This window comes from Podarcis cretensis (assembly GCF_951804945.1).
Source record: "Podarcis cretensis genome assembly, chromosome: 8".
Taxonomy (NCBI): domain Eukaryota; kingdom Metazoa; phylum Chordata; class Lepidosauria; order Squamata; family Lacertidae; genus Podarcis; species Podarcis cretensis.
The window spans coordinates 21,702,590-21,720,498 of NC_137177.1; the positions used below are offsets into that span (position 1 = coordinate 21,702,590).

Sequence of the window (17,909 nt, forward strand, 5' to 3'; positions counted from 1 at the left end):
CTCTACAGGACATAGCATTTTGCATTGAAATACTGGACAACCCTGTATTATACAGGGCAGGTGGCAACCCTATGCCCAACTGTGGGTTTTGGATGGATGCATGGTGGCCTAACTTGGGCTCATTTAACGGGTTGCAATTGAACCTCCTCCGTCCAGCAGCAGCCACTGCGCGCCATCCGGCTGCCCGCTGCGCCCAGCCAAGCGGGATGCTTCTTGTTGGCAAGCGCTAGCAAGGACTGCTCTTCGGCTCTGAACAGCGCAGTTCCAGGTGAGCGCCACCAGCCCCGCATTCGCAAGCACCGCTGGGGGCACCGTAGAGGAAGGCAGGGCCCAGATCCCGACAGCCGGTCTGTGGCGGTGCATGCTGGGAGTTGTAGTTTCAGACGCACGCGACCGGAGGGGTTTGCAAGGCAGCTTCGGAGCAGCTGGAAGTGGACGAGGCCCTCCTCGCTGGCCCGGGATGCCGGCGCCCGTGCTCTGCGCGAGTTGCGGGTCCCGGCGCGCCGCGCTCCGCCGCCCCAAGACGGGCCAGGCGCTGTGCCGGGAGTGCTTCGTGACGGCCTTCGAGGCGGAGGTGCACGGCACCGTGGTGTCGGCGCGGCTCTTCCAGCCGGGCGAGACGGTGGCCATCGGGGCGTCGGGGGGCAAGGACTCCACGGTGCTGGCGCACGTGCTGCGGCTGCTCAACGAGCGCCACGGCTACGGCCTGCGCCTGCTGCTGCTCTCCGTGGACGAGGGCATCGCCGGCTACCGGGACGACTCGCTGGCCGCCGTGCGCCGCAACCAGGGCCGCCTGGGGCTGCCGCTGCACGTGGTCTCCTACCAGGAGCTCTACGGCTGGAGCATGGATCGCATCGTCCGCCACGTCGGCCTCAAGAACAACTGTACCTTCTGCGGGGTCTTCCGGCGGCAGGCGCTGGACCGAGGCGCCGCCTTGCTCGGGGCTGACAAGATCGCCACAGGTGCGGGGACTGGGGGTGGAGGGGGTCCGGGATGGGGCGCTCCGGGTGCGGCGGGGCTCCCGAGGTCCATCAGCGCCGGCCGGTGTGGTCAGCCGTCTGGGGTGATGGGGTCTGTCGCCCAACAGCACCCGGAGGGCCGCGGCTTACCCATCTCCGTCTAAAGAGCTTCTGAGCAACTGCAGAGGGCACGGCAACAAGGAAGCTCTTGCGGTGCCACAACCTTAACTCAGGAATACATAACTATTTATTGGGAGCACTTTTACTTCCCTATTTCAAGTTAGAGACTTCTAAGTCATAGAATTATAGAGTTGGAAGGGACTTCCGGGGTCATCTGGTCCATCAAATGCAGGAATCTCCACTAAAAGCATCCATGACAGATGGCCTTTCAACCACTGCTTAAAAACCTCCAAGGAAGGAGAGTTCACCACCTTCCAACAGAGTCCATTCCAGTGTCAGGACAGCTGTTACCATCAGACCCTTCTACCTGATGTTTAGTCAAAATCTCCTTTCTTGTAACTTGAATTCATTGGTACGGGTTCTACCGTCCAGGGCATGAGAAAACAAGCTTGCCCCATCCTCCTTGTGAGAAGCCCTTTAGATATTTGAGAAAAAGGGTCCCAGAACCGGCTGCAAATATTAGTATAATTTTTATATATATATATATATATATATATATATATATATATATATTCTCCCCCCTTTCTAATATTTTATTTTCCGTTCTTCCATTTTACAATATTCAACAATAAATATAAATCCACACAAATCCAGTGATATTTTCTGCAACTTCCCTATCTCCCTTTCTTGCGGTTTCTTATTTTTCTATCAAATTCTTACTACATATCTTAATTTATCCTTTTTGCTATTTTATCCTTTTTAATTCCCTTAGATTTCTTACTGCTCATGCTTATATCAGTCCTAACGTTTTTAATTGTTTGCAATTTATTTTCATATATTCAATACATTTTCCCCATTCTATTATAAAGAGTCTATCATCTTGATCTCTTAATCTTCTGGTAAATTTTGCCATCTCTGCATATTCTATCAGGCCATTGGTCATACTGGCAGACCCTGATGGGTGTTGGAGTTTGGAGGGTCACATGTTCCCCGCAATTGCCCTATTTAGAGATTGCTGCTGCTGCGACTGTTCCCTGGTGCAATAAATGTACACATAAACACACATTAAATATATAATATATTAAATATTATCTATAAGCAACACAGCTACCCACGTGCTTTTCATTTCTCCCTTGAGTAAGGCCAAACTGTTTTGTCTTCCTTACTCTCTTTGCATAGTGAGACCATGCAACCCTCCCCACCCCCACTTCTAAGCCCAATGTGATTTTTGGGGTGAGGAAGGACTTTGCTTTGCATGCTGCTCCATATGACCAATAGCCCTACTAGATTAGACCAAAGGCCCATCTAGTCCGGCGTCCTGTTCTCGCACTGACCAACCAAGTGCTTGCTGGAAACCCACAGCCAGCACAAAGCAAAAGGGGTGCTTGGCCACAATTCGTGGCCTTTGGTTAGGGGCCCAACTGATGGGCATGCTGGGAAAGAAATTGGGACAGTCAAGGCGGCTGAAGGAAACCTCCAGGGAGCAAAAAAATGACCAAAGTTAGCCTCAATGAGGCAGAAGGCTGATGACCAGCTTCTTCCTGCTTGCTTTTCAGGAGCTGTAACTGCCCTTCCGAGTTAGGTCTTATTCCAGACTCATCCGGCATTGCTGAAGGCATGGCCCCTTGTCTGCCTTATGTAGTTGACTCTGGATCTATAGGCAGACTTCAGGGTGGCAGGATCTACTTTGTGCATTTTAATTTACTGAGGTCCATCAGCCAGTGCCTGATGCAGAAAAGAGTCGCTCAGGGGCACAGACATATGCAGGTGGTGTTAGTAGGTGGTCTCTTGTGCTGGGCCCTAGATCACTGACCCTCCCCTCCCTGATTCTTTTTCATTGAAATTTTGCTTGCAGGGAGGCTGGGCTCATTGCAAAGCACAGTACAACCCACCAGCTTAATTTGCCCAAAGGCCACCTTTACAGGGAGGTGGGGGGCATTTACCTGGTTTCCTGGCGCCGTTGTTGCTGCAGGTTACTGGAAACGGAAACAGTGAGGTGATTGAGCATTCAACACTGTGCAGATGCATCAGGTTGGCTCTGCAGGTGCATCAGCACAGTGCTGACCTGCCAAGCGCTTCACGCTTCTCCCTCTCTATAAACTGTAGTGATGCTTCTGCCAGGAGGCCAGATAAGCGCATACACACAATTGATCTGTACATGTAAAGTAGCATATCCAAACACTATGCCCATTTCCACTGCAGGCCTGCACCCCGACTCTTTTTAAATACCTAGCAACAACCCTGCATCCACTTAGAATTAAGGATCTGGGGGCTCCTGAGTGCATTTAATTAAGAATAAAAAATCCCACTCGATTACAGTATTTTTCGTCCCATAGGATGTTCCGTCCCATAGGACACACCTAGTTTTTTGGGGGGGAAATAAAAGAAAAAAAATTTCCTTTATTTCTCCCCCAAAAGCAGGTCGGGAAACCGAACCAGGTCGAGGAACAGTGGGATGGCGGCGCTGCGCCTCCCTGCTGTCCCCTGAGCTTCTGGGGCTCTGCTTCAGGGCGCCCCATCTGCCGGGCGGCAGGCTGCTATCCGCAGCGTGGGGAGCCCTGCGGGGAACTCCTGCAGGGCTCCCCATGCTGCGGATGTCTGTCCGGCGCGCGGGGCGCTCTGCTTCAGGGTGCGTCGCCCACCAGGCGGCAGCCTGCTATCCGCAGCGTGGGGAGCCCTGCAGGGAACTCCTGCAGGGCTGCCTAGGCTGCGGATGTGTTCCCGAAGCGCCGGGCACCCTGAAAGCAGAGCGCCCGATGCTCCGGGAAGCAGGCTGCTATCCACAACCTAGACATCCCTGCGGGACCTCCCGCAGGGCTGCCTAGGCTGCGGATGTGTTCCCGAAGCGCCGTGCGCTCTGCTTTCAGCGCGCCTGGTGCTCCAGGAAGCAGGCTACTATCCGCAGCCTAGACAGCCCTGCGGGAACTCCCACAGTGCTGCCTAGGCTGCGGATGTCTTCCTGAAGCCTGGAGAGCAAGAGGGGTTGGTGCGCACCGACCCCTCTCGCTCTCCAAGCTTCAGTGAAAGCCTGCATTCGCCCCATAGGACGCACCCAGATTTCCCCTTCATTTTTGGAGGGGGGAAAGTGCGTCCTATAGGGCGAAAAATACGGTATGTTAACAAGAAAGGCAACCACAGAGAACCACCAACGCAGTATGCCTCCATCTGGAGTTCCTAATTGGTGCTTATAAATATTAAGGATAGATTGTAACTTGTAATTATTTGTACAGTGGTGCCTCGCAAGACGAAATTAATCCGTTCCGTGAGGCTCTTCGTATAGCGGTTTTTTCGTCTTGCGAAGCAAGCCCATTGACAGCTTAGCGGATTAGCGCTATTAGCGGTTTAGCGGCTTTTAGCGGATCCGCTGCTAAGCGGCTTATCAGCGGATCAGCTGATAGGCGGCTTAGGGCTTAGGAAAAGGGGGGGAGGGGGAAAACCCGCAGGAACTCGCAAGACATTTTCGTCTTGCGAAGCAAGCCCATAGGGAAATTCGTTTTGCGAAGCGCCTCCAAAACGGAAGACCCTTTCGTCTAGCGGGTTTTCCGTCTTGCGAGGCGTTCATTTTGCGGGGCACCACTGTATATTGTTGAATGGTTATTGTTGTTGGCTTATTGAGATGGTTTAAAAGAAAAGAAAAATAAAGAAGGGGGGGGGAATCCACTCCTGGTTTTTCCCTAAGCTCCCTCCATCTGCCTACTTTTTGGGGTGGGGGAGGAATATAATAGAGATAGTGCAATATAGCAGTGTTTCCCAACCTCGGGCCTCCAGCTGTTTTTGGACTACAATTCCCATCATCCCTTGCCACTGGTCTTGCTAGTCAGGGATGATGGGAGTTGTAGTTCAAAAACAGCTGGAGGCCCAAGGTTGGGAAACACTGCAATATAGTGCTTGTAGTGCTGGAGTAGAACCTGGGAAACAAGGGTTCAAATCCTCACCAACCCAAGATGCTTCTCATCCTATCCTACCTTACCAGGTTGTTGTGGGAAATAAATGAGCGGGGAGAACCATGAACGGTACTTTGAACTCCTTGGATAAAAAGGTGGGATCTAAGTGCAATGAAGAAGAAGGAAACTTTTTAGCTATTGCTATAATTAAATAATTGGAAAGCCATATCCCTTGTGAATCTGCTGCCAATTGTACTTAGAAATCTACCGGCAGATCTTGATCTTCATTCCGCCTATACCAAGGATAGCCAGGAAGGTGCATGTCCTGTTGACTCGTCCTATTGCTGTCTGATTCATTCTTTAGGTCATAATGCAGATGACATCGCTGAGACGGTGCTGATGAACTTCCTGCGGGGGGACGTGGGGCGCCTCCGGCGCTGCGCAGACATACTGACGGGAAGTGAGGGGCAGCTGCCGCGCTGCAAGCCGCTGAAGCACGCCTACGAGAAGGAGATAGTGCTGTACGCTTACTTCCAAGGCTTGGACTACTTCAGCACCGAGTGCGTGTACTCCCCCAACGCCTACCGCGGACACACCCGCGCCCTGCTCAAAGACCTCGAAGCCACGCGGCCCAGCACGGTGGCTGACCTGGTGCACTCGGGCGAGCGGCTGGCGGTGCGCGAGGATGTCCGCATGCCCACCCAGGGCACCTGCCAGCGGTGTGGCTACCTCTCCAGCCAGCCCCTCTGCAAAGCTTGCTTGCTGCTGGAAGGGCTCAATCGTGGCCTCCCTCGGCTGGGCATCGGCAAGCCCAGCCGGCTGCAGAAAGCTTTGCTGGGCGGGGAGAAGCCAGAAACCAGCTTACGGGAAGAGGAAGGCCCTTGGCAGGCAAAGCGAGGCCCGAGGGCCATAGACTTTTGAGCCTGTCCCTACCTATGGTTCCCATCATCCCTGACAGTTAGCCATACTGGCTGCAGCAGTTGTCCCAACAACAACTGGAGGGTTTTATTTAAAATCAAATTATATTCTATATCAGGGGAGTCCACCTCCCAAGAGACTGCGATCTACTCACAGAATTAAAAACTGGCAGTGATGCACCCTGTATTTTGTGGTTGTTGAGCTTTTTCGAGGGAGGAAAATGACAAAATTGAGTAAAGGGGGAAAGTCGCTCACCAAAAGATTGCTGAGAAAACAATCTGTCAAGCAGCGAAAACTCCGTCTTCTGTTGCAACAATCATGCAGAAATGGAGGACGGGGCAAGGAGGAGGGGCCGGATGCTCTGATGCCAACAAAAAGGAGTCCGCGACCGACAGTGATCTACTGGAACCTTCCGATCGACCTGTTGGACACTCCTGTTCTATATTATCTATTTCCTACTGGTCTAAGAGCAGGGACATCATTATCATCATCATCATCATCATTATTATTATTATTATTATTATTATTATTATTATTATTATTATCATCATATTTTTGGTTGAAAGCCAGGGTATAAACAAATAAACAAAAATTACAAAAAAAATAGTGTGTGCTCATGTTTCTTTAACTGTTAACAGAGTAACCGATCTCTGTGTTGATTCTGTCTGTATACTCTGTCTTTCCTGATTAAGACCAAGATGCACCTGTTTTGTAATTCTTGGTGAAAAGGTGGCAATAATGAGCAGCTACTTGTGAACCCAATAGAAACAGGGCAATGGCTTGCCAGGGTCTGCCTTCTGGGCACAACTTTTCCCTTTATACAGTGGGGGGGGTGGCCTGGAAATTTGAGACAGTTGGACTCTGACATTCCATCACTCCTGATTTATTCTCCCTGGAACTTGTGGGAGTTGGGAGTCCAATGATGTCTGGAGGACCAGATTCCCTCTCCCTGCAGTACTGCTTAGGCCAGCAACGTGCCAAGCTGTAGTCCTTTTTGGTTTACCACACTAGGCACTGTTGAGTTCATGGTTGTAGCCTCAACAGCTCCTGACCAGTAGAGAGATAGGTGGGGATAAATCGTGCAGAAAACGGAATATACCCACACCCAAGCAAGTATTCTGAGTCACAGAACTGAAGTGGGCCATGTAGCCCATCCTTCTGCTCCAAGCAGGAAATCCAGAGTGATACAATTCCAACAGATGGTTGTCCAAGCAGGGCCAATCAGAGAGAAGACCAGGAGGGCCATTTGGTCTGTGATCTTAAGCTCAAAGGTGTCCTCCAATTTAGACACTTGTTAGTTTTTTGTCATTTGATAAGTTTTGCAGCCTTTTTTATGCACATTGGATCAATGTGTATTTAAGCAGAATTGGACACACTCCACTTTAAGAGCTTCAAATTTAATCAAATAAGAGGTGTTCTGGTAAAATACCTTTTTTTGTTTTGTTAGCTCATAATAGATGATGCCATATTAAAGAGTTACAAATGTTATTAAGAATTAATGTTAATAACAACCGGAGGAAAGGAAGACATAACATCTTACAAGGACAGGAAGAAGCACCATGAACTGGATACAGTGGTACCTCGGGTTAAGAACTTAATTCGTTCTGGAGGTCCGTTCTTAACCTGAAACTGTTCTTAACCTGAGGTACCACTTTAGCTAATGGGGCCTCCCGCTGCTGCCGCACCGCCGGAACACGATTTCTGTTCTCATCCTGAAGCAAAGTTCTTAACCCGAGGTACTATTTCTGGGTTAGCGAAGTCTGTAACCTGAAGTGTCTGTAACCCAAGGTACCACTGTAATTGCCACAGATCAAGGAGATAGTTTGAGTTCCTCACTTGTAGTTTTATAAATCAATTAATGTGTCAACACAAATAAAGGTAAAGGTACCCCTGCCCGTACGGGCCAGTCTTGACAGACTCTAGGGTTGTGCACTCATCTCACTCTAGAGGCCGGGAGCCAGCGCTGTCCGCAGACACTTCCGGGTCACGTGGCCAGCGTGACAAGCTGCATCTGGCGAGCCAGCGCAGCACACGGAACGCTGTTTACCTTCCCGCTGGTAAGCGGTCCCTATTTATCTACTTGCACCCGGGGGTGCTTTTGAACTGCTAGGTGGGCAGGAGCTGGGACCGAACGGCGGGAGCTCACCACGCCGCGGGGATTCGAACCGCCGACCATGCGATCAGCAAGTCCTAGGCACTGAGGTTTTACCCACAGCGCCACCCGCATCCCTGTAGAAGTTATTAATATTACAGCTGTATAAGGGTTTATTATGATGACCGGAATGTCATGGAAATTAAAAAGATTTTGGAACGCAGAAATAATCAAGCCATAAATTCTAGCACATGAGGGGCCACCTTTTCTAAATTATATAATTTGGTATTTGAACTATTGGTACAGTCATGTGCAGAAGCGGTGAATCACAACCTGCAGGTGCGGGTTGCGTTCTGCTCAGGATGCGAACAGGGCTCCGGAACGGATCCTGTTCACATCCAGAGGCACCACTGTATTAATAATTATATTATAAATTGGTATTGTTATAATGAGGTTATTATTGGATTGCAATTGAAAACTAATCAAAATTATATTAAAAATAAGAATTAATGTCAGTAAGAATTAAGTTTTGCAAGATTAGGCCACAATGAACGTGTCTTCTCAGATCAGCTGATTATATTAACAAACCTCTTAGGCATCATCGGCAATGCACATTTAAATAACTACCATTCCACTGGAAAAAAATCATGGCTTTCCCGCAAAGCATCCTGGAGACTGTAGTTTGTTAAGGTTGCTGGTAGTCGTTAAGAAACCCCTATTCCCCTAGAGCTGCAGCTGTTAAAGAGTTCCCTGGGAAGAGGGGTTAATTGTTAAACTACTCTGGGAATTGTAATCTGATAGACCTTGGCTGGTCCTAAGGAGATCTTGTGAAATCCTTGCTTGTTGCCAAACAAGCTAAACTGCCTGCAGCTTATTCAATAAGTGGTCGTCAGGGAAGGTTTACAGACAGCCGTGCCATGTCAGCTACGTTCCACATCCACAGTGGGAAGCAGTGTGCTTTTGAATGCCAGCCACTGAAAATCGCAAGTGGGGAGAATTGTGCTGTTGCGATCAGGTTCTGCATATGGGCTTCCCACAGGCATCTGGTCGGCTAGTGTGAGAACAGAATGCTGCACTAGATGAGCCCATTGGCCTGGCTCTTTGCAGGCTCTTTGTACGTTATTGCTGATCGGAAACTGCTATCAACTTTTCATATAACTGTGAAGTTGGAAGGGACCGCATGGGTCATCTAGGCCAACCCTTGCAATGCATGAATTTTTTGACTCTCTGATTAAGAGTCTCACGCTCTACTAACGGAGGAGGAGCTCCTCTCCCAGAGGAGAGCTGGGGTATAGGTTGCAACTGTTGGAAATGCTCCCATTTCTGCGCTCTGCATGAGAAAAATGGTATTGAGAAGCAAAGGCAATAATGCATTCGCGCCAGGCTTTTTATTGAGGGATATCAGCCCTGGGCTGGTGCTTTTGTGTCATTTTCAGCCATGGTTTCCTCGATCCATTTCCAAAATTTGCAGATCTCCATGAAAACAGCAGGGTTTTTCTTGGATGCACACTTCACAGCTCCCGATGACACCAAACCGTGAAGGACCCCATTGCAAATCAAGGGGCTCCCAGAATCTCCCTGTAAATTCAACAAGAGGAAGGGGGTCAGAGAGCAGGAGAAGTCTCTGGTGTGGTGAGACTTCTCTAGTTCAGGGGCTGGGATCTGTGGTCCTCCGGAGATTCTCCAACTTTCATCAGCCCCAGGCAGCATGGCCAGTGGTCGGGGATGATGAGAGCTTTCATCTAGCAAAATCTGGAGGGCTATAGATTCCACATCCCTGCTCAAGCGGAACATTGAATCTAAAAGGTACAGAAATAGGGGGTTTCATATTGAAGCAGGTATGGCTTTCTGTAGATTTATGGCTCTTCTTGCTTAATACTTGCTTCCTTGGGTAGTTTGGTGTCTCTCCCCCCATGCCCCACCAATATCTTAATACCCTTCTGTTTCTGCTCACTTCCTTTTTCTTTTCTTTTCTTTTTCTAAATTAGGAAGATTTAGACAAGGAGTAGGCAGAAGTTAGACTGGTAGACTGCTGGTAGATCGCTGGATGATCTGAAGTAGATTGGCAAGGATTTCTTACTCCCAACAATGGTGGCAACAAAACAACCCTAAAAATGTACTGCTGAAAGGGGAGAATGGGATATTCAGAAATATATTTCTGTATGGAAGAACTATGAGCTCAGTCTAGTTTTGGTACTTTATAAACAAATTCCTGGGCTCAAAATTCTTTTATTGTAAATATTTGTTTCCCTTCTACTGATGGATCTCAAGTAATAAGAAGGAAAAATAAAATAAAAATAGAAGTCTGCTTGCTACTGACATTGGAGAAATCCTAACCATGTCTACTCATAAGTAGGGATATGTGACTCTGTCAGTTTTGGTTTCTCATTTCCCAGTCTGCAAGTTCAGTTTTCTACATTTCCACATCAGTTTGGGGTGGGGTTGTTTTTTTTAACTCATGAAAATTCATCAGCCTTTTAATGCAAACTTCTATTATACATATTTTTACATGGGATTTTGCTTAGTATTTTTGCAAAGCAATTTCCCCTAAAATAATGCATTTGTGTATGCTCTTTTCCCTAATACATGCATCATTACACACACTTTATCCAAGTATATGCATTTTTGTACATATTCCATAGCTGGAGAACTGCATTGCAAAACTCTGAGAAGTGCAAATATCAGAGGAATTGTGTGTTTCAAATCAAGTATTGTTTCAGAATGTATATTAGGCAGGTTCATATTTAGACGTGAACTGAATCAAATGATTCTATGATTCTATTCCATCTCTACTCAGAAGTTCCACTGAACAAAGTTGGACTTGGACTACAATCCTAGCCCCATTTACCTGGGAATATGCTGCACTAAATTAAATAGTCCCGACTTCTGAGTAGACATGAATGATGTTTCCAGGATTCTTGCATCCTGATACTATGGGCTGACTTTTTTCTTGTGCCTTTATTGTTGCAATTTGTGTGACTTGCTTTTTTTTTTTTGTTATTTTATGTGGTGTATAAGTTATATATGAATGGCGTAGTTCAGATTGCAGGCTAAATCACAGGAAAGTTGGATTGTCCTACAATGCACTGTGCCTCTGACCCATAGTCACCAAGTGTTTGTTGCTCACCTGGCACGAGTCTTTGCCTCCTTCCATTTTTCCTGAGCAAATCTCGTTGTCTGCAAAGTAGCTTCCGTACCTAGACTTGCATATGTATTTTGACAGGATCTCTGTGTCCAAACATTGCAGGACATTGGCATAATTTACTGCAAAATGAATGCTTGGGTCAGTGTGCGACACTGGCTGTTTGGGAGTTGCTGCTTAACTATTTTAGCTTCAGGTTCCTCCCTCACAAATGCCAGAAGCTGTGGTGGTTGGTGTCCATTGCAACCGTAAGGTGGAAGGCAGGAAGACCAACTTTGCCCCCATATTCCTCTCTATTGAGTTCTGCAAGGGGCAACACTGAGACTCAGAGGAGAAAGCCAACAGCCAGGGCCACCCCAGGATTCGTCGTAAGTAATAATAATTTATTTATAATAATAATAATAATAATAATTATGTATACCCCGCCCATCTGGCTGGGCTTCCCCAGCCCCTCTGGGCGGCTTCCAAAAAAATATTAAAGTACTGTAATACATCAAACATTAAAAGCTTCCCTAAACAGGGCTGCCTTCAGATGTCTTCTAAAAGTCTGGTAGCTGTTGTTCTCTTTGACATCTGGTGGGAGGGCGTTCCACAGGGAGGGCGCCACTACCGAGAAGGCCCTCTGCCTGGTTCCCTGTAACTTAGCTTCTCGCAGTGAGGGAACTGCCAGAAGGCCCTCGGCACTGGACCTCAGCGTCCGGGTAGAACGATGGGGGTGGAGACGCTCCTTCAGTAAGGCAAGAGGTAGGTGAGGGCTTGTGATTTCATGCTCTTTATTCAGCTCATAGTGGTGAGGAGGAATGAATGAAAGTCCCCTCAAAGTATCTGCTTTATATACATTATTTACACAATGGGCTGCACATGATTGGCTAATTCCGGAATTCTACTGTAAGCCAATCAGGTTGTGGATTCACTTCTATCTGGAGCATGATTGGGAGGTTCCTGCCAACCAATCATACTGCTGCATTGTTCTAGGACCAATCAGACTGCTGCATTCTGAATCCTATTGTTCTAGGACCAATCAGACTGCTGCAGTTTGGATCCTATTCGACTCAGTACATAACAGCTTGCTTGGAGCAGAATGAGATGCCCCACTCATAGGATCATAGAACTGTAGAGTTGGAAGGGACCCTGCGGGCCATCTTCTCCAACTCTTTGCAATGTAAGAATCTCAGCTAAAGCATCCATGACAGATGGCCATCCAAACTCTGCTTAAAAGCCTTCAAGGAAGGAGAATCCACTACTTTCATTCACCTTAATGGACTACTGGCTAGTAGATGCAATTCCCCATCCCACAACTGGAAACACAGTATGGACAGAGGCAGCTGCCCTTATACTTAGGCCCATAAATCACCTAATCTAGTGGTTCCTAAAGTAGGCAGTACTGGGAGCCATTGGGATTACCTTGCTAAGAGGCAAGGGGGCATTGGAGTGTAAAGGTCTATCAGACTTCAAAATGCTGAATCAAGTTCATCCATTTTGTTGACTTAGTTAAACTGGATCATTTTAACTGGATTTTGAATAGCGGTGCAGTTAATTGTTACAGTGGTACCTCGGGCTATATACGCTTCAGGTTACATACGCTTCAGGGTACAGACTCTGCTAACCCAGAAATATTACCTCGGGTTAAGAACTTTGCTTCAGGATGAGAACAGAAATCATGCTCCGGCGGCGCAGCGGCAGTGGGAGGCCCCATTAGCTAAAGTGGTGCTTCAGGTTAAGAACAGTTTCAGGTTAAGAACAGACCTCCGGAACGAATTAAGTACTTAACTTGAGGTACCACTGTACTGTCTTTTTGTTTCTCAAGCTTATGCCCCGCCCCCCCTTTTTTTAATAGTTTGCTCAGGGTTGTGAAACTGCAGGTGCTCAGGATTTAGGTGTTTTTGGTTTCGGTTAAGGTAGTCTGCAAAAGCTTACATCATTTACATCACCTTATTTCATGCTTTCCTTTGTAGGAACTGCACCAGGCCCCTCAAGTACCTGAATCTAGCCTTGGTTTGCAGGAGGTCTTGTGAAACCCTTGCCTGTTGATGGACGTTGCAAGCTAAACTTCTTGCAGCTTATCCCAAAAGTGGTCATTGCACATGGAACCTTGACCCTCTGGCCTTTCCTCTTACCTTCGGGGAAAGTAGTAGTGCCCCAGCCAGACACCACACACTTTGTCCCAGTGGGTGCGCATTCCTTAGCAAAAGGGATGGTCTTAATGGTATCTCCCAGGACTGCAGGGAGGGATAGCTTCAGAAGCATGACATCGTTTTTCATTGTTCGGGGTTCAAACTTAGGGTGGCGGATGGCTCTGATTGCTTTGGAAGACTGTTCCCCAACATCTTGCTTATACAAATCATGCTCCCCAAGATGAACCATTAGATTTCTGCAAGGGAGACAATAGCGAAGACACAGAGGTGTTCAGAACTATTGTATGGCACAGCCCTTCTTATACCAAACCATTTCCATGCTATTCTTGGCCTCGGTTCTTTGCTTGACTAGGACAGGGTTTGTGGCCCAGATTTGATATGATTTAATAGTTCTTATATCCCGCTTTTCCAGCAACAATGCTGAGCTCAAAACAAGTCTCAATAATAGCTATGGTACTGAAAATGAGTAGATCATTTCAGTCGGTATAATCACATCCAAAATATATAACGAAGGCAAAAACAAATTCAACAAATGATTAATACAATTCAGTAAAGGTAAAGGGACCCCTGACCATGAGGTCCAGTCGTGGCCGACTCTGGGGTTGCGGTGCTCATCTCATTTTACTGGCCGAGGGAGCCGGCATACAGCTTCCGGCTCATGTGGCCAGCATGACTAAGCCACTTCTGGCTGTTATGTAGTGAAGTTTCACCCTGGGCCAGCAGGGGGATACTGTAGATAGTTTTCACTCAGGTCTGTAGATAGTTTTCCCTCAGGTCCACGTCAGTTATTTTAGGTGGGAACTCGGGGCTGTTGTTGCTACAATGTTGACAGCCGGCTGCCTATAAAAGCAGGCCGGCTGAGCTGTTTGCAGGCAGTTCTATTCCAGCTTACAAGAATAAAGAGCTACTTGGAGAAATCGCTGTGTCGTCTGCTATGTCAACCCACAACTTAACACTGGCGAACCAGAGCAGCACACGGAAATGCGGTTTACCTTCCCGCTGGAGCGGTACCTAATTATCTACTTGCACTTTGACTTGGTTTCAATCTGCTAGGTGGGCAGGAGCAGGGACCAAGCAACGGGAGCTCACCCTGTCACAGGGATTCGAACTGCCAACCTTCTGATCAGCAAGTCCTAGGCTCTGTGGTTTAACCCACAGCACCACCTGCATATAAACTCGTAAAGAATTCAAAATGTAAGAAATGGCTGCTGAGGACCAGCTCACTGCTGTCTGACTGCCTCTGGGCTGGGACTTCTTCACCCAGTGTAGCAGCAGAATCTCAGGCAATTAAAAAATGACGAAGAAGAAAAGCGATCCATTCTAGATTGTTTTGTAAATGTCTGGAGAGATTAAAGGTTAAAAAAAAGGTAAAGGTAAAGGACCCCTGGACGGTTAAGTCCAGTCAAAGGCGACTATGGGGTTGCAGTGCTCATCTCACTTTTCAGGCTGAGGGAACCGGCGTTTGTTCATGGACAGCTTTCCAAGTCATGTGGCCAGCATGACTAAACTGCTTCTGGTGCAACGGGACACCGTGACGGAAACCAGAGCACACGGAAATGCCATTTACCTTCCCACCACAATGGTACCTACTTACATACTTGCACTGGTGTGCTTTTGAACTGCTAGGTTGGCAGGAGATGGGACAGAGCAATGGGAGCTCACGACCGTTGCATGGATTTGAACCAGCGACTTTCCGATTGGCAAGCCCAAGAGGCTCAGTGGTTTAGACCACAGCACCACCCACTCCCCTACTCTGGAGACATTACCCGCCCTCTCACCCACCGCTTCCTCCCTATGACCTCACAAACTTGCCTTTGCAGACAGTGTCCAGCTGTAAGCACCCAGTGCTCATTGATCAAGGCTCCACCACATCGAGTGAGTTGACTGCCAAAGACAAATACTTGCCAGGGCTGAGAGTGCGGCCAACATTCGGATCCGCCGATAATACGCTCACCGGTCTGTGCTGACACTGTGGCACAAATACCATCATATGTTACACATTTGCTGACATGGGAGGCTTCCAGTAAGAGTGCGCTTCATTAGATGGGAAGCTGTTTCCCAGAAATGCAGGTGAAGTACCCACCCCCATGCCGATGGGATCCTGCAGATAATAATGATTACTGGAATAAGATGAGGGCTCAAGTGTGGGCGTGAATGTCCTGTACTGTTGAGAACAGTAAGTTATACAAAGCTTGGAAATCTTATGGTTCCTCAACATGGTGTGCTTTCACTCAGGCTGCAACATCTACATGAATGTGTTGTGTGCAAGGTACATTAAAGGCTCTTGCATTTGCCAGGCTTGACTGAAACTAAAAGTAGAACCCTATGTGTATCCTTCTGTTCAGATAGCGATTTTTCAGTCCTACTGGCTTGCTCATTTCTTCCTTCCTCTTAAAGTCCCTTGTAAAATGTTCTGATCAACATCAAGCAGATACAGTGGTACCTCGGGCTAAGTACTTAATTCGTTCTGGAGGTCTGTACTTAACCTGAAACTGTTCTTAACCTGAGGTACCACTTTAGCTAATGGGGCCTCCTGCTGCCACTGTGCAACCGCTGCACGATTTCTGTTCTCATCCTGAAGCAAAGTTCTTAACCTGAGGTAATATTTCTGGGTTAGCGGAGTCTGTAAGCTGAAGCATATGTAACCTGAAGCGTATGTAACCTGAGGTACCACTGTACGTAGTTATTTTAGTCTAACATAACTGTTTTATTGTCCAACATAGGATTTTAAAATCCATATCCTGGTTTGTTTGTTTTTGAAAGTAATTTTTATTTGTGTTCTCACATACAGTTCAAAAAGAATAAGTAGAAAATAAATGAATAAAAATTGAAAACAAAACCACAACAAACCAAAGACACCACACAAAACACCTAAGGACTTCTCTTCCTCTCCTTCTCTAGTATCCGTTATTTTCCTTCTCTTCCATGTATTCTAAGTTACCAAGTTCTACCATAGCTATCAACTTTTCCCTTTTCTTGCGAGGAATCCTATTTGGAATGAGGGAATTTCCCTTTAAAAAAGGGAAACTTTGACAGCTATGAGTTCTACTCTTCTTACTAATTATCTCCTACTTCCTCTTATACTGCTGAATTTATTCAAGTCCTGCTAATCTGTTCACGAGTTTATATAGATTTTTAAAATTGCAAACATTTTCCAGTCCTTTTTGTATCCTTGATCTTCTTGTTCTCTTACTGACCCGCCAGCTCCGCATATTCCAATAACTTAAAGTGCCATTCCTCCTTGATTGGTACTCATCCTGTTACATTTGTGTTTTCTTTACATTTTTTTTAGTTGTTTTTATAATATTTTGAACAATGCATTGAGATATATATTTGAAACATGAGAATTATTATTATTATTATTATTATTATTATTATGCTCTATTACCTATCCAATGTAGCAAAAACAATAAAGAGTCTTGTGACTCACAAACCTAAAGATTCACAAATTTATCACGGCAAAAGCTTTCATTTACTTTAATCCACTTCATGAAGTGTAATAATAAAGCGGTAAGCATATAATACATGATTCTGGCAGTGACTTTTTGTACCATGATCTAACATAAACAGACCTTTTCAGGGCTGTTCTGAGATGGATCCCAAGGCGTTGGCTGCTATTCACTTGGAACTCCAGCTTCTGAACTGGCTTCTTATTTCAAGTTTATTTAACACATGTTTAGTTCACTCTTCCTCCAAGGTGTTCAGGGCAGCACATGTGCTGGGGTTTACCCCAGTTCATCTTCACAACAGGTGAGTTAGAATGAGTGGCTTGGGACCATCTGGTGAGCTTCATGGCAAGCAGAGATTTGAGCCCAGGTCTCCCTGGTCCTAGAGCTCCACTCCAAGCAGTAGATCCCAATGGCTCACTTTCTTCCTGCCTGCTTCCATCCTTTCCTGATCCCTAATTTGGTAAGTGAAAGTCTGCATCCTTGCAAGGATTTGTAGAGAGGCAATCTCCAGTTCTGGAACATCTTCCCTTTGGAGACTCACCAAAGAAGGAGCTTGAATCCATCTGAGCAAGTTTGCAAATACATCTCATCCCCTGGTGGCTGTAGCACCAAGGGATGACCTGCCCACATAAAACAGACATCATTGTCATTCAGCCTTCACAGGCAAACCTTATAAAACAGTGCTTTTCAGTGGAGATAAGTTTATGCCTTCACGGGCTTCCTTTGTTCCTGAGAATCAGCATTGTTTCCATTCTGATGTACAATGGTACTTTGGTTCTAAAACTTAATCCGTTCCAGAAGTCTGTTCCAAAACCAAGGCGCGCTTTCCCATATAAAGTAATGCAAAACTGATTAATCCATTCCAGACTTTTAAAAACAACCCCTAAAACAGCAATTCAACATGAATTTTACTATCTAATGAGACCACTGATCCATAAAATGAAAGCAATAATCAATGTACTGTACTATAAAATAAATAAGACAGTATTGTAGATGATAAAAATTAAAATTATTTTTTTGCCTTACCTGCACTGATGATAGTCATTGTTTGGATGGGGGGCTTTTATCCATTTCTGCAGTCACACAATCAATCAATCAATCAATCAGTAGCTGAACTGGGTTCCACACAGTCACAAAAACAAATTAACCGAAAAAGCCTCAAAAACAAAAATGTGAAATAAATAGGAAAAACAAAAACACCAAACTTAAT

General features: G+C 46.6%; 2 protein-coding genes across 2 annotated transcripts; one reads left to right on the forward strand and one right to left on the reverse strand.

Annotated features, from left to right (window-relative positions):
• The first annotated feature begins 289 nt into the window (after positions 1–289).
• CTU1 (cytosolic thiouridylase subunit 1) lies at positions 290–5,990 on the forward strand. Its single transcript, XM_079985188.1, has 2 exons — positions 290–962; positions 5,328–5,990. Exons 1-2 carry the CDS (start codon positions 362–364, stop codon positions 5,882–5,884), a joined length of 1,158 nt encoding a protein of 385 aa, XP_079841314.1. The 5' UTR covers positions 290–361; the 3' UTR covers positions 5,885–5,990.
• Positions 5,991–9,342: 3,352 nt separating this feature from the next.
• LOC307223414 (trypsin-like) lies at positions 9,343–17,177 on the reverse strand (the record flags this gene model as incomplete). The annotated part of the gene is made up of 6 exons (XM_079989382.1): positions 9,343–9,551; positions 11,101–11,237; positions 13,233–13,486; positions 15,063–15,219; positions 16,101–16,182; positions 17,118–17,177. The coding sequence occupies 6 exons, from the start codon at positions 17,175–17,177 to the stop codon at positions 9,375–9,377; spliced, it is 867 nt and encodes a 288-aa protein (XP_079845508.1). The 3' UTR covers positions 9,343–9,374.
• Positions 17,178–17,909: the final 732 nt, after the last annotated feature.